General features: G+C 46.9%; 2 protein-coding genes and 1 long non-coding RNA gene across 6 annotated transcripts in view; 2 read left to right on the top strand and 1 right to left on the bottom strand.

Annotated features, from left to right (window-relative positions):
• The first annotated feature begins 308 nt into the window (after positions 1 to 308).
• Positions 309 to 7,259, top strand: LOC120904555. 3 transcript variants are annotated; one of them, XR_005739789.1, is made up of 3 exons: positions 311 to 402; positions 1,484 to 1,732; positions 6,648 to 7,259. XR_005739789.1 is itself a non-coding variant. In XM_040314649.1 (2 exons), the coding sequence occupies exons 1-2, from the start codon at positions 345 to 347 to the stop codon at positions 831 to 833; spliced, it is 411 nt and encodes a 136-aa protein (XP_040170583.1). In that variant the 5' UTR covers positions 309 to 344; the 3' UTR covers positions 834 to 926. The 3 variants fall into 3 exon arrangements, 1 of the variants encoding a protein (XP_040170583.1); XM_040314649.1 differs by lacking the exons at positions 1,484 to 1,732; positions 6,648 to 7,259 and adding an exon at positions 481 to 926 and having other exon boundaries at positions 309 to 402; XR_005739790.1 differs by lacking the exons at positions 311 to 402; positions 1,484 to 1,732 and adding an exon at positions 4,615 to 6,391.
• Positions 7,260 to 10,454: 3,195 nt separating this feature from the next.
• Positions 10,455 to 13,974, top strand: part of LOC120904476 — a 34,234-nt gene continuing 30,714 nt past the window's right edge. For both annotated transcript variants that reach the window (XR_005739766.1, XR_005739767.1), the window contains exons 1-2: positions 10,455 to 11,063; positions 11,138 to 11,320. This is a non-coding gene — a long non-coding RNA (uncharacterized LOC120904476). The remainder of the gene's footprint in view (positions 11,064 to 11,137; positions 11,321 to 13,974) is intronic.
• On the bottom strand, positions 11,314 to 13,861 carry LOC120904475. The gene is made up of 2 exons (XM_040314483.1): positions 12,966 to 13,861; positions 11,314 to 12,892 (listed from the first exon to the last, which is right to left on the bottom strand). The coding sequence occupies exons 1-2, from the start codon at positions 13,088 to 13,090 to the stop codon at positions 12,328 to 12,330; spliced, it is 690 nt and encodes a 229-aa protein (XP_040170417.1). The 5' UTR covers positions 13,091 to 13,861; the 3' UTR covers positions 11,314 to 12,327.

The raw sequence follows: 13,974 nt of genomic DNA on the forward strand, positions 1-13,974 counted from the left end.
CCCCGTCCTAGCTTAGCCGTTACCTTGCCGTCTAATGAGCGCGGCTGAATGAAAACAACAGTTTTACCATTTACTCACAGCCCCCATCCCCCCTCCTCCCCCAGGTAGCACCCACCTTCAGGTTTGAACGAGGAACCCAGGCCTCACCCGCGATGCTCAGTAGACCCACTTTTGAGATTAGCCCATTGGCACCGTTACGGCACACCGACAGGGGATTTGTTGTCGCCGTAAACAATCCAATCACCATCATCATTACCGTCGTCATCACCTCGTCGCTTGGTTTCGCTGTGCGCTAGTTGGATGATGATGTGTCGCAGTTGCCGCAAGCCCTTACACTAGTAACCATGGTAACGCTCACTAAGAGGCTTTTGGATTTCAAGGGAGAATTCGTACGCATTCTGTGTAAGTAAGAGCATAATTGAGGAACCATGAGGATCTTTGTCCAAATTTTTACACGTAACGTTCGCCTGAGGCCTTTAGTTCGCACCCTTACCGACATCGGGACAGATTACACCGGGTCGTCTGTCACACCACTGTCACGCCACTGTCATATTCAATCCATCCATCTTCCGGCTCACGACACACTCCGATGCGTGGGGGGATTGGCTCATACATCGCACAGTACATCCACAAAGCTGACTCCATCATCGCCTCAAGGCATCGTGCTTGCGGCTAGGCGGAAATGTAACGAATCTTTCTATTACACCCCGGGGCCAACCCCGGGCGGACCGAAAACCTTGTGCAGTGCAAAACATTTCTTCGCCTTCAAGTCACCGAGCATCCGAATGGGGGATGCGCTCATTGTCGCGTACTTTGATACTGTGTCACGATGACGCATAGTACGGGGAAGGTGCCGGGTAATTGTACCAGAGCGGCTCGGCGATGTGATTAAAACCCGTTAGAAAGGCCCTCTAGAAGGGCACGGTTGAAACGAGAGCGTTTGCCAACCTAACGATGAGATAATCTATTTACATTAACATTACATTCACTATTTAATTAGATTATCTTTTCTTATATACATAAAAACTAAATCAATCTATCAACTGCAAACAATCTAAGAGCATGATTTTAATCGTACAAACATTTTTGTAAATAATAATTTTCACCAAAACCACTGTTTAAGCAACCGAAACATTCCCAATGTCATCTGCGTTGCCGGTACTTACAAAATCCACCCTGAAAAGCTTCCCACAAAATCTGTCAATCAGCATCGTCGTCGAAAATAAATCATTACCGTGGCCTAGATTCGAGCGTCGAACCTTTACCGCGGGCCGCCCCAGAATTGGTTCTTACATAAATGGTTTATTCACGAGATGCCGCGAGCCGGTGTGGCATCATCATTCGTTATCCTTGACAAAACGAACATTTTAAATCTATGCACCTCTTTCTTTCTATCCCAAACTCTCTTCACCCCTCTCTCTCTCTCTGTCTCACCCTGTCTTTCATTCTATCTCTCGAAAACGCTTTCGAAACCGAAACGCAGTAATCGGTGAGCGCGCGTAATTGCGCAACCGGCCCGAGCGAAGGTAGCGAAGGCCGCAGGAAGCAAACACAAACACCGCTCGGCACGCGAAAGTGAAGCGTTCTAGTTTACGCGCCGGGCCGGGCCACAACACCGCCTTGCCGCGCAGCGAACGGGCGAATTGGCAATCGCGCAAACACCAAGACGCCGCGCAGACCCTTTCCCGACCCGAGCGACAACGACAACGACGAAGACGACGCGCCGCGTAAGGTTTGTTTGGGTTCTTTTACATTTTTGTTGCCCCCCCCCCCCATTTTCCCTCCTGCATCTACACCATTCCCCTAGCTAGTTTCACGCTATCACGCTTCCGCTTGCGCTTATGTAACCTCCGCAACACGCGTTTCCTCTGTAGCGGAAGGCGACGATAGCGCAAACGTTCTTGCGCTAGCTGATGCGCACTCACTTAACGCGCTTGTGAAGGGGTAGGGGGCTGGGTGCACAACCCGAGGGCAAGTGTTACTGGGGTGTGTGTGTGTGTTACATTAAAATTAGTTCAATATCAAGCGTGCGTGCGTGTGATGTTTTGTAATGTCCGCGTGTGTTGTAGCGCGCGCAAAACGCAAACCCGCCCCGAAATGAGGCGCGCAAGGCCACGTGGTGACCTGTTTTAGCTGTACGAGTGCTTGGGAAACGAGGATTATATTACATTACCGTTTAGAGGTAGAACTTTTTTAGGAAGACAATAATAAGAGAGAACAAATGAAAGCAGAAATATGCAAAAAATGCTTCCTTTTAATTGAATACATTTGTTAAGACTTGATTAAGAAGTGGCAAATGAAGGCCAATTGGCTCTAGGTTTCTATAAAAATAAATAATCTTAAAAATACTGATTGATCGATCTCAATTGAAAAATCTTCCCTTACATTCTATGATACAACTTAAAGAAAAATATGTGGTAATTTCATTACTTAAACGTCTCTTACAAATCACTCAATCAGATTTGGCCATTTTTCACATCCCACGGCAGTGCAACAGCTGACCAAAGGCCAGCAGGCCAATCTCACCCGTGTTTTCGATTATGACACAACGTACAGCACGTTCCATAACTCCCACATCGTCCTTTCTTTCGTATGGATGAGCTCTCATCGCTCATCGCGTCATTTATTTCGTTTGTTTGCTTAATTAATTGGTCGAAAATTAAACGAGAAGCTTGTCCCCCTCTCTCTCTCACACACACATGCACTACACCCAGCTGACAAAAACGAAGCGCAGAAGATTATCACAAAACATCCATACAAATAAACAGACCCCGAAATGTGCGCTCCTCGCTCTCGCTCATCATGTGCTCATGATTTCACAATTCATCTTGTTAGCACGCGCGCTTGCTCCACCACTTTTCGAGCTCCAACCCCCCTTTCACCCTACCCCATCGGTCCGGTACAAATAGAACCTTCGAACCCGAAGAGCTTACATAATATTGCTGTCTTTCCTCACACAACAAGAAGAAGAAGAAGAAGAAGCAGTGGCAATCATTCTTTGCGCCCGCTCGGCCAAGCCCTCCGTGTGTGGTGTAAGCGGTTCCTTCCTCAACATCCGAGCGGGCGGACGGGCGGGACGGACGGGCGTGACGGGCGAAACGTGAAGAAAGTTGGGCCACAGCGTGGGGTGGGTAAGAATCTTATTTTTAGCACGGCTTTGAGGTGAATTTAGAAATTACAGAAAGATTCGCCACCGCCACCCCTTCAGGGCAGGGTACGCTTTTGTGGCCATTCCTCCCCCCTTCTTCGTTGTAGGCATGATCGGATGATTATTTTTATTTGCAACGGCACACAGAGGCGTAGAAAAAACACGTCCCCCGGCTCTGTGTTGGTCGGACCTACCGCGAAGACGCAATACGAATTTCCCACCCGGCCTTGTGAAGGAAGGAAATTTCCTTGTAAAGGTTTTTGATGGCGTCGATTAGTCGGTGGGAGGGGGGGGGATGATTAAGCGATTGCCTATCTTGTGTGAGACTGTGAAGCACAGGAAGCGTTCTGGAGTACGATCTTGTATTATTTGGAGAATCGTATAATAATTGAAACACATTCAAACATACAAGATCCGTGCTCTCTCTCTCTCTCTCTCTCTCTCTCTCTCTCTCTCTCTCTCTCTCTCTCTCTGATCTGTTGGAGTGTGAGCAGTGTGGTTTATAATTAAATGATACTCTCATACCATGTGCTATTCTGCGTCTGTCCACTGTCATGATTAATAATTCTTTCCTCGGGTTCCATTAAGCAGTCCCGGCACACAAAACAAAGCACCTCGCTCAACAGCTCACCGTTCCACAGACCGAGCAAAAAGGCACAAAAAAAGGCAATGAACCCCTCTGTGCTCTGGTCTGGTGCATTTTTACCGATCGTTTTCGCTGCATCTGCATCAGCCCGGCTGGTTTGGGGTGGATTGCAATATAGCGTGGCGTGGCGTGGCGTGTCTGTCTGACCCAGAACGGGAAGTAATGGTGCTATCAACAACAAAAAAACCGAGGAAGCAAAAAAATAACCGCACATATAAAACGGTATCTTCTCCCTCTGCTGAAACAAAGAACGAAAGCGAAGTAATAAGTGCATTGCACACACAACAAGCACAAAAAGAATGCATCGATACACACACACACACCAGTCCTGAGCGCTCGAATTTAGGTCAGGATCTTCCTGGCGGGGTATTTTTGGTTGTTTTCTTACCCTCGTACTGATGCAATAACAGAACATCCTGTTCACTTTTTCTGTGTTTGTGTGTCTGAGGGAGTAAATAAAATTACGCTTTTGGGTAATGCAGCAGAGTGCATCAAAATGACAGCATAAAGCAACTGGTGCTGCACATGGTGTGATGGAGCGGCGAGAGAACGAGGGAACTGCACAGAAAGCAAAAGAAAGAAAGAAAGAAAGAAAGTGTAAGACACTGATAACAATGGGGCAATTGGGGGCCTGCAGCACTGCAATTGAGTGGGATGCGTTCCGGTGCAGTTGAAAGTGTGTGTGTAAAAATGGCCATGACGCAACCAAGCGCACTCAGGGGTGGGTGCAATTATTCTGTTGACCAAATTTGGATTATTACTGTTCCGTCACGCTGAACGATGCTGATCTACTTTCACACTTTACACTTACTAATAGAATGGATATGGATTAAATTGGTTCTCTTCCCTCTGCACTAGAACTGGCCACCCCCGGGCTGACCCCACACACATGTGTTTGGAATTGTAAGATGACATCAGACGCGCGATGGCAAACACATTCAACTCGGTTCTCACCTCGTTTTGCGGGAAGATGCGCAAAAGGCCACTTTTTTTGTTATACACCCCTGGCGTGTGCCAGATTCGGACGATCATCAAAATTGCCCATGGCCTCTCTGAAGCGTCATTTAGCACCGCTGCACCATTTACGGTAGAATGCGCACACGAAACACGGTAGATGCACATCACATACACAGAGAGAGAGGGGAGAGAAATAGAAGAGAATAGCGTCTGGGGCTTTCGGCCGTCTGACCGTTACGGCTGACCTACATCTACAACCCCGTGCACGGAACAAACGGACCATTTCCATACAGAGCAATTCTGTTCTTATCGTTCTGCAACATCAACTTTCCCGGCAGTGCCTGTATCGTGCTTTGTTCTGATGCGACCTGGTTTTGAGTGTGTTTCAATATGTTTTAAAGTGAAAGAACCCCTTTTCCATTACTCCAACAGATTGATTTACATTCTTCAAGGATTGCATAAGCGCTCCTCCTCCTCCAGGAGTAACAACAATACCGTTAACTTCTTCTCCGTCCTCCGGAATGACTCGACTCGCGGCCATCATCGGCTGTTAAATAATGCTGGTTGGCCCACCACCACAACAATCATCAACATTCCAACAGATCCAGAGTCCAGTGGGAAGAGAGTCCCACTGTCCCACAAGAATCGTATGCCAGGCTTTTTTGGGCAGGCCGTCAAAAATCAACAACACAAACACCAAAAAATGCCCAACTCTCATCAATCTATCACCGGACGGACTGGTCACGATATCGTATGCTTCTGCTTCTCTCTTTCCATGCAAGTTTATTTACCTTTTAATAAGCACACACACACACCTCCACAGAGCTGTCCAATGTTCTCTCCTTCTTCCATTGATTGACCCCAAAAAACCGGTTGACCGGTTGGTGATGTGTTCGATCAATCTTGTGCCCACCCCCCCTTTCGAACGATATGGGGATCGTCTCCTGTTATGTCCCCGGACGAACTTTGCCTCAACGTGTACACGGGAATAAACCGTTTAAATTCCCATCAACTACAAACAACATGCAATGATCTTCCAAAAACACACACAGCATCATCCCACCCGATGGAAAGGGGCACCTGTCATGGCCACGGTCACGGAAACGGGCGCGTATTCAAATGTTGCTTACTCTTCTTCGCCTTCTCCCCTCCCCAAAAAAGAGACTCAAAATGAAGCAAACAAAAACAAAAGCCCCCCTCCATCACCTTGTTGTCGGCCAACGGGGCAAACAAACTTATATTGCAGAACATAGTACAAAAGAACATCCATTTCCTCCCGGTGATAATGGATAAAAACGAAAGAGAAGAGAGAACACATCACACAGCAAAACAAAAAAAACATCACACGTTACGGGGTGACAGTTTGCCGGTCAAGTTTGCCAAGGGAAATGACATTTTGGGACAAAAGTGGGTCAGCGGAGAATGTGTTTTTTCGTTTGTATTCACTCGTTCGTTCGTACCTTTCGTTTCGTTCGTTTGCATTTTGTGTTCAAATTTGTTCCACCGACCCCTCTGAGTGAGGAGGGGAAGTTTGCAGATGAGAGAAGGAGAGAAGGTACATGTTGTCATAAACACTTTGGCCAGTAAACGTGTGTGCTATGTCAGCAATAGTCTCTACAACATAATCAATGGCTACTAAGGTGAGAAAATACAGTGCGTTACTATTTTTGTCCCACAGATGAGGAGTTTGGTTGTGTTGTTTTCGTGTTGGTCTCTATATTTTTTCAGTTGTTTTGAATCATTCATCTTTTTCTTTGCTTCTAGTGTAACTTATAAATCATTATTTCAATTTAGATAATCTCCTGAGCGACTTATAGGTTAGGTTATGACATGACAGCATGACACTCTTTCAAATAAGACCTCTTCTATCGGGATGGCTGTCCCTCTCTCCAATAGATCACTCACTGTGAAACGGCGAAGCAGCTATCTTCTAACCCCTGGATGATTGATAATCAAAGAGGAAATGTTTCAAATGGTCCCCGCCCAACACGCCACGAAATCCCGCCGTGTTGCACACCGGGAGGAACAGCAACAGCACCACCACGAACCGCGTGGGTTGCGGCGGATGAACGTGCACGACCGACAACACGACGCGTCGATGAAAATGTGGGACAGCGGCACTGGCAAATGTGGGACAACCGTGGCAACCCACACACACAACCTCTACCACCACCATTACCAGCACCTCCTGCACCACTAGTTGTTGCATGCAATCCGGGAAGATAGCTGGTCCCGGTGGTAGCACGTTTTCCCCGCTCCATTCGCTCCAGGTGAGAAAAGAGCTTTCTCCTTTCTTTGTGGCTGTTTTGCTACACACCATGCCAGCGTATATTTCTGTTTGCCTTCGCAATAGGGCAACTTCAAGCACAAATGTACGTAAAACGAATCTGTAACGAGTCTTACAAAGCAGAACACAATACGCGTTAGCGGTAAAACGGCCGCACTAAGAAGTTTAATGAAAAGTATCAAAATAAGCATAAGAAAAGAAATCAATAAGAAAATTGAAAAGAAAGGTTAGCTTAAGAAAAAGAAGAACTGTAGAAGAAGAATAAAAACAACAAAAAATTGAAACACACTTAGTCACAAAAAGTAGAACAAACGCCAAACGGAACACGCTCGGTTGGTAACGAGCTGCGAAAAGAAAATCGGAAAAACAAATAGATCAGAAACAGTTTACAGCAGCGGCAATGGCGAACAAAGAAGAGCGAGAAAGTAAGTAAGCAGAAAAGATAAAGGTGAAATTATCGACCGCATCGGATAATTAAAGTGTTAAAAAATCGAATCAACACTTGCCGGTTGCGCAATTTGCAACGGTTCCCGGGCGCGTAATGATATAATTGAATGGTTCGGTATCGGCCGAAGCCTACTATTTTCAACCGTAACAAGCACGCACGCACAAACGGTGCCTGTGGATGGGGAGAGTTCGTCCGAGCAAATCATAATCCGCATCCTTCAAAGCAATGTGTACGTGTTTACCGGTTGCTCGTTGCTAGGCAACCGGTTGGTGTTGGTGGTTTAATGGTAACGATTAATTATGATCCCAAAATCAGTACAACTAGGTTATTGTTCGTTCTAGGTCACGCGAATAGTTTTGTTCTTGTTTGAAGCTCCATTTTCTTCTTCCTTGGCCGTTTTCTTCCATATTTTCTTTGCCAATATTATTATTTTCGTTTACTGCAATAGTAGGAAATGGCGTTAAGCGTGCCTTGCAACACTTTGTAATTTGTTATATTTCTCCTACAATTCCGTTATTAGTCGCTCAGTTCAGCGTTAAAACTCCTTTTCTTTGGCCGTGACTTTGCCATAGTTTCTAGGGCATGTAATTTTACGCCAACAGTGCAAGCAAAACAAAGCAGCAACACGCGCTCGCCGCGCGGTCTGTCCCGTCGTGCGGCGTCGTTCGGCGTCGGGGTAGCTGACATAACGAGTGCCCGAGTGCGGGCGCCGGAACATGAGTGCTTTCACTTCAACCCGGGCACCCGTGTAACATGCGGGCCGACCAGCCCCATCGGCATGGTATGGTATTGCCATTGGTGGCTTCAGTTTCAATATCAATGCCTAGACATTGGCCGTCATCAGGGCCAAACGTACCCGAACCGTACCTCCATCGTTGGAGCGGTGGGGGCGTGTTGGAACGATGAGAGGAGCGCGTGGGTGTTGGTGGGAATTGCGGTCAGCTGGGTGGGAGGTGATTTAAACAATAGGTGAAAGGTTATTTACACTGCTCGATGTAGTTCGGAAATTGTTAAATAATTGGCTCAGTTTTTAACATATTACAGCACATGGAGCTTCTCACAAAAGTGCTTTAGAAAGGTTTTTTCCTGATTTTTATGTTCATAAAACGTGTATTGAACAGTTTAAGCATAGATATTAAGCTCTTGATAGTCTTCTTCTACAGTTTTTGCTTTCATTAGGCTTCCTTGCCTTTTTACTAGATGCTTCAAACTCCTATGCAGCAAACTCGAGGCAACGCTTCTACAGAAAGTTTTGCTAATCCGTAAACCCACCATCTTGCTTCTCCATTCTCTCCATTCGGCCCAGAGTTCCCCCTCCCCTGCTCCTTGCTCGTCGGCAGCATAGAAAGATACACAAAACCATCCCCATCACTCTCTTTCTCGCGTCACTACTCTCACGCCAAACAGTTTGGTGTCACGAGCCGGGCCCAGCTTAACTCGGCTAATCCCTGCCATGTCTTGCTGCCATTTGCTGCTACTGCCCCCCCGTCCGACCCGGCTGGCCCGTCCTCCACTATTGCGAATGTCTCTCTTCTGGTGCGGAGAATGCGCCGGGCCTCGCGCGATGCCCGAAATTAGGTCAAGTGTGTGCCGGTTTGAATAATTCAATGCTTGGCTACTTTCAATGCCGGTCGTCCCTCTAGCGCCCCCGTTTGGGTCCGATTTTCCTCGCCCGTCTCTCGCTCTCGCTCTCTCCAATTGCCCGTGTGGCCTGCCGGGTGGAAATGCCAGACGGGGAAATTACTTTCATCTTTTTGTTACGAAAGTGTTGAGGCAATAGAGTTGAGGATGGTTATGTGTGTGTGTGTGTGTGGGTTGGATTGTTAGACATACGCAAACTGGGACACATTTATATAGCAAAGCGATGATGCGGGAAACAGAGGAAGTTTATGTGTCTAACACACGTCTATTACTTCAGCAATTTGTAATCGTTTCTTACGCCTTTGTTTTTTTTTTCATTCTATTATTCGACTCGTTCATCTGATAAGGGACTGATGCTTGATATAATGGATCACATTGTAGCGTATTCAAAATGCAACAATCATCGCCAACCATAAAAAAATGTATATATCGTGCACCAAACTGACCTCATTTCACTGCAACTGCAACGCAAATGCAACCGATTGGTGGCACACACTTTATCGAAGCCTAGATAACTTTATTTCTTACCTTTGTTATCAAGCAATAAGCTGCGTTTGAGGTGAGTAATAGTAACAATGAATATTACTTAAACTTATGTACACTTCGTGAAGAAAAAGGGGTCAAATTGCATGATACAATCTGCAAGAATTAATGACCCAATCTGGCCACAAAGCTTCCAATGTTACAGTGCTTACTTCATCCTCCACTGCACAAAGAACTGACATAAGCCAAAATATTATTTGCCCAAGTCGTCTGAACCCGGGAACCCGCGGTAATCGATACCGCAAACATCACAAAACAAACCATCACTCGATGATGATGCTGACAATGATGCTGATGATGATGACGGTGATGTAAATATGGTCCTGCCGCCCGTTCTTGTCGATAACAATGGGACCGAACGTACTCGCCTCCCCGCCTCCCCCACCAAGAAGTGACCCCGTTTTTGGAATCCTCAAAAGTAAAACCAAAAAAACCAATCCTCCTTCCCGGTACTGGTGCAGCCGAAGTGCAGCGGGTGCATGCGCCTGGCAACTGACGTGACTCGCGAGAGATAAGCGATCGGGTAAACATGCACCGTATGTGTGCGTGTAAAGTAAAAACCCAAAAAAAGCGCGTGTGTGTGTGTGTGTGTCCGAAAAAACAATCGCATCCCAAAACCTTTACAAAGAGCCAGTATGGCCATATGCAGCGCGCTGCACCGTTGCAAAAGTAGGTCTCAGCCGAATGTAAACACCAGGACCGAAAAGAGCGTGTGGAATTTTCCATGACGGGAAGCAAATTTGTGTGTTGTACTGGCATTTCTTTTTTCTTCACTGATTTCTTCACTCGCCACTACTACGCCGATGTATTTTCTTAAGCTTTTTAAAAAGATAGCAAATGGCAAAAAATACACCACGACGACGAGAATGGTTTCGAGAAGAGCGAGAAGGCGAACAAAACGAAACTGCCCACGTAATGGTATAATAGGAAAAACAAATAACAATTCTATATCGCGCGCAGTGGTGGGGCCGCGCTCTGTCTGTGTGCCGCTGCACCCAGATAGGCGCGATGTGGATGCAATTTCGGCACCCCAAATATGTCGATGTGTCGGTGTGACAGGTGATGAGTTGAATGACCTACCACTCTAGGGAGCGAGCGAGAAAGAGAGAGGAGAATATGAAAAAAAATCGCCCAAAACAGCAGGCCATGACAGTCGTAAAGCGGGGGTCGGGGCACCTACGGAAATCCCAAATGTTCGAATCTGGTCTTGGTGTGAGTGAAATTGCTGCTATTCCTCCGACAAAGGAGGCGACGGTGGATTACAACAATGGCCGATAAAAATTGGCAGTACTACAGCCCCAGTTTGGTGCAGTTTGGTGATAGTCGAAGCGATTGAAAACTTTTGTGACAGTGAAATCATTTATCATACATCAGTGAAAATGAATGACATACGGTTAAACAGAGCTGCACCATTTTCATATTGATGCATCGCGTGTGTTGCTTACTTTGGTTTCATCGCCATTACAGATGGTGCACGGACAGTCGAACGAAATTGGGTCAGCTCGGGATGGAGAAAACCGTTCCTCAATATGGCTGAATTGAGGATATTACACAAGAGAGTACGTGAGCGGAATGATTGACGCATCCGGTAAAGCTTTTCGGGATATTGAAGAAATATCGATAGAATCGCTAGGATCTTCCTATTCCAAGGTAATTATTGCAGCTATTTTTACTTCATTAAATTAAGGCTACTAGTTACTTTAAGGAATGTGCTCCATCTTCCATTTCTCCCTCATTTCCAACCAGACCAGAGATCTCCTTGTATGTCCCGCCACTTTCGCACTCAGCGAACCGCGTTCGTTCCTCAGAGCATTCCGATTCTGAGTGATCGGGTTCCCCGGGAGCGTTTCGGTTCGCTGCAGTCTTCCCGTTTTCGCAATTGTGCATCGCCTGCCTTCGTTGTTGTTTTTCACTTATCCTCCCTCTTATCCCTCCCTCAATGCACAAAACGTCCACCAGGAGCGGCAGACGCGAAATTAGGTCACCGTCTGTTACGGCCATACCGGTCATCGGTCCCGGCTTTGTCCGCGACACAATTTATTCAATCGTGCAGTCGATCTGGCTCTCTCCTCCTCCTCCTTTCTCTCCCTCTCTCTCTCTCTTTCTCTCACTCTTCCTCGTATGGATTCGTCTCGTGGCTGGCGTAATCATAGGACGGGGGAGGAGATGATCCAAACGAACGGAAATGGAGTAGTAGGAAAGGTAGGAGATATGAGGCTGTGGTGGAAAATAAAGAGGAAGAAAAGGTAATTGCTCCCTTTTGGCTGCTGTAACATTATGATGTGTCCGTTCGCACACCAAACATGCCGTTGAATCAGTTTGATTGAATGTGACAACAGTCCGGCTAATTGCTTTCTTTGATTCAATTAACTCGTTGTTGCTTGAATTATAACAAGACAAGTCAAACGATTTCAACATTTTGAATGGATTGAAAAAACAATCAACACAAAACTGTGCTACTAAGAAAATAAGTGTTATATACACACTGTCAAATCGTATGACAGTTTGTTCTTTCCCCCAGTCTCACTCCACACACACACATGCACACGGATGTAACAAAAGCGAACTGCCACATATTTATAACGTGTAAAATGGTGTATCGCACTTACAAACAACAACTGGCCACATCTGCCGATGCACAATGTCACACACGCTTATCAGTACATGGTGCCCCTATCGTCGTAGTATCCCTGATTCTGCTTGCCGCCCGCCCCATCGTCCCCACCGGGCCCAAAGCCCCGCCCATTTCCACCGCCCTTGGTCTTGGCGTGAGGGTTCTGGAACCGATTGCTGCGACCTTCGATGTGGGCTCCGTTCCGGCCCATTTCCCGATCGTACTGGTGATGCCCGCTGCCCGGCCGGCCCTTCGATCTGCCGGTCGCCCCGTCCGCTCCCCCATTCGCCATGTAGCGGGTGTCCTTGGCGTCGCCGTGCCCGCTCGGGCCACTGTTAAAGTCGGACAGATCCTCCTCGTCCAGCTCGTCCATGTCGAAGATGTTGGCCACCTCCAGCTCGAGCGCCGAGTCTTCCACGCTGGCCTGGCTGCGGGGGGGCTTGTGGGGCTGGTTGGCTTTCGGTGGCTTCTCTCCACCACCACCACCACCCCGTTTCCCGCCCATGTAGCCCCCCATCGCTTCCACATCATTCCGATACGGACCAGCGTGATGATGCTGATGTCGATTGCCGTGGATGTTTCTCGCATTGTTCATGTAATCATTGCGTCTGGAACGAAACGGAAGAGTGTAGTGAGTGTCTAATTAACCAGCTTCAAATCGCAAACTAAACTCGTTATTACGCTTTCGTTTGATCGATTTTGGGTCCCATGCCATGGGCAAACACATCCATCGGGTAACCACCATGCTGGGCGGCCGCCGTGTTGTCCATCCGTCTTCGGTCCCGCCTATCGCCTGCATCGATCATTCCGCTCGGATATGACGACGCATCTGCGGATTGACTAAGCAGAATGAGCCATTTAGCACTGACAGCGTTCTAAACCTGCCCCACACGATCATACACACATACCCCATCCGGTAATCCTCCAAAAGTGTTCGCGTTTTCTTCACGTACACAGCGAGCATAACCGTAAGCACCAACAGCAGCGCGATCATACCCCCAAACACCGCTATCATCAGATACAGTTGATTCTGTAGCTCCATCATCCAGGAAGGTCGGGCGAGAAAATCGTACCTTTTACACTCTTCTACACATCTACACAGGAGGACACAGTTTCAAAAGTGCAAAACACACCCACTTTCCAGCCATTCTGCCCAATAATTTGGGCACCACACAGCACCCAACTTGGGTGGAAATTAATTTCTGCCGAAATTGTACGATAGCACCACGTAGGAGCCAAACTTCGGTTCACTCGATACTTTCTTATCGTAGCGAGGAACGCAGTTTCGGCATTTTTTGTCCTTATTTTTGCGTCCGCCAATCGAACGATGCCTATCATTAATTACTGTTTAATGTACATTTCGTATAAAGATCTTATGATACGCCTCTTGCACCCAGCATAGCTATTTCAAGGTGATAAAGTTTGGGTAAAAGATTCCTCAGAGGGCGAAGGAGAGAGGGCTCCATTTCTGAAGAGACCATTTTCGATGGTTGAAGTATGTTTCACGTTTGGGGGGAAAATAGGAACTCTATGGAATTCAAGCTGATAAATAGAGATTTTTGCTTTTATGTGTCGATATCAGCAATTATTCTCATTTCTAAACGAAATATCGTTACATTGACCAGTGCGATACGGTAAAACGGTAAATGATACGAAGCAAAAGCTTTCTTGCTGCGCAGGTCAGTAATTG

This window comes from Anopheles arabiensis, chromosome 3 (assembly GCF_016920715.1).
Source record: "Anopheles arabiensis isolate DONGOLA chromosome 3, AaraD3, whole genome shotgun sequence".
NCBI lineage: Eukaryota > Metazoa > Arthropoda > Insecta > Diptera > Culicidae > Anopheles > Anopheles arabiensis.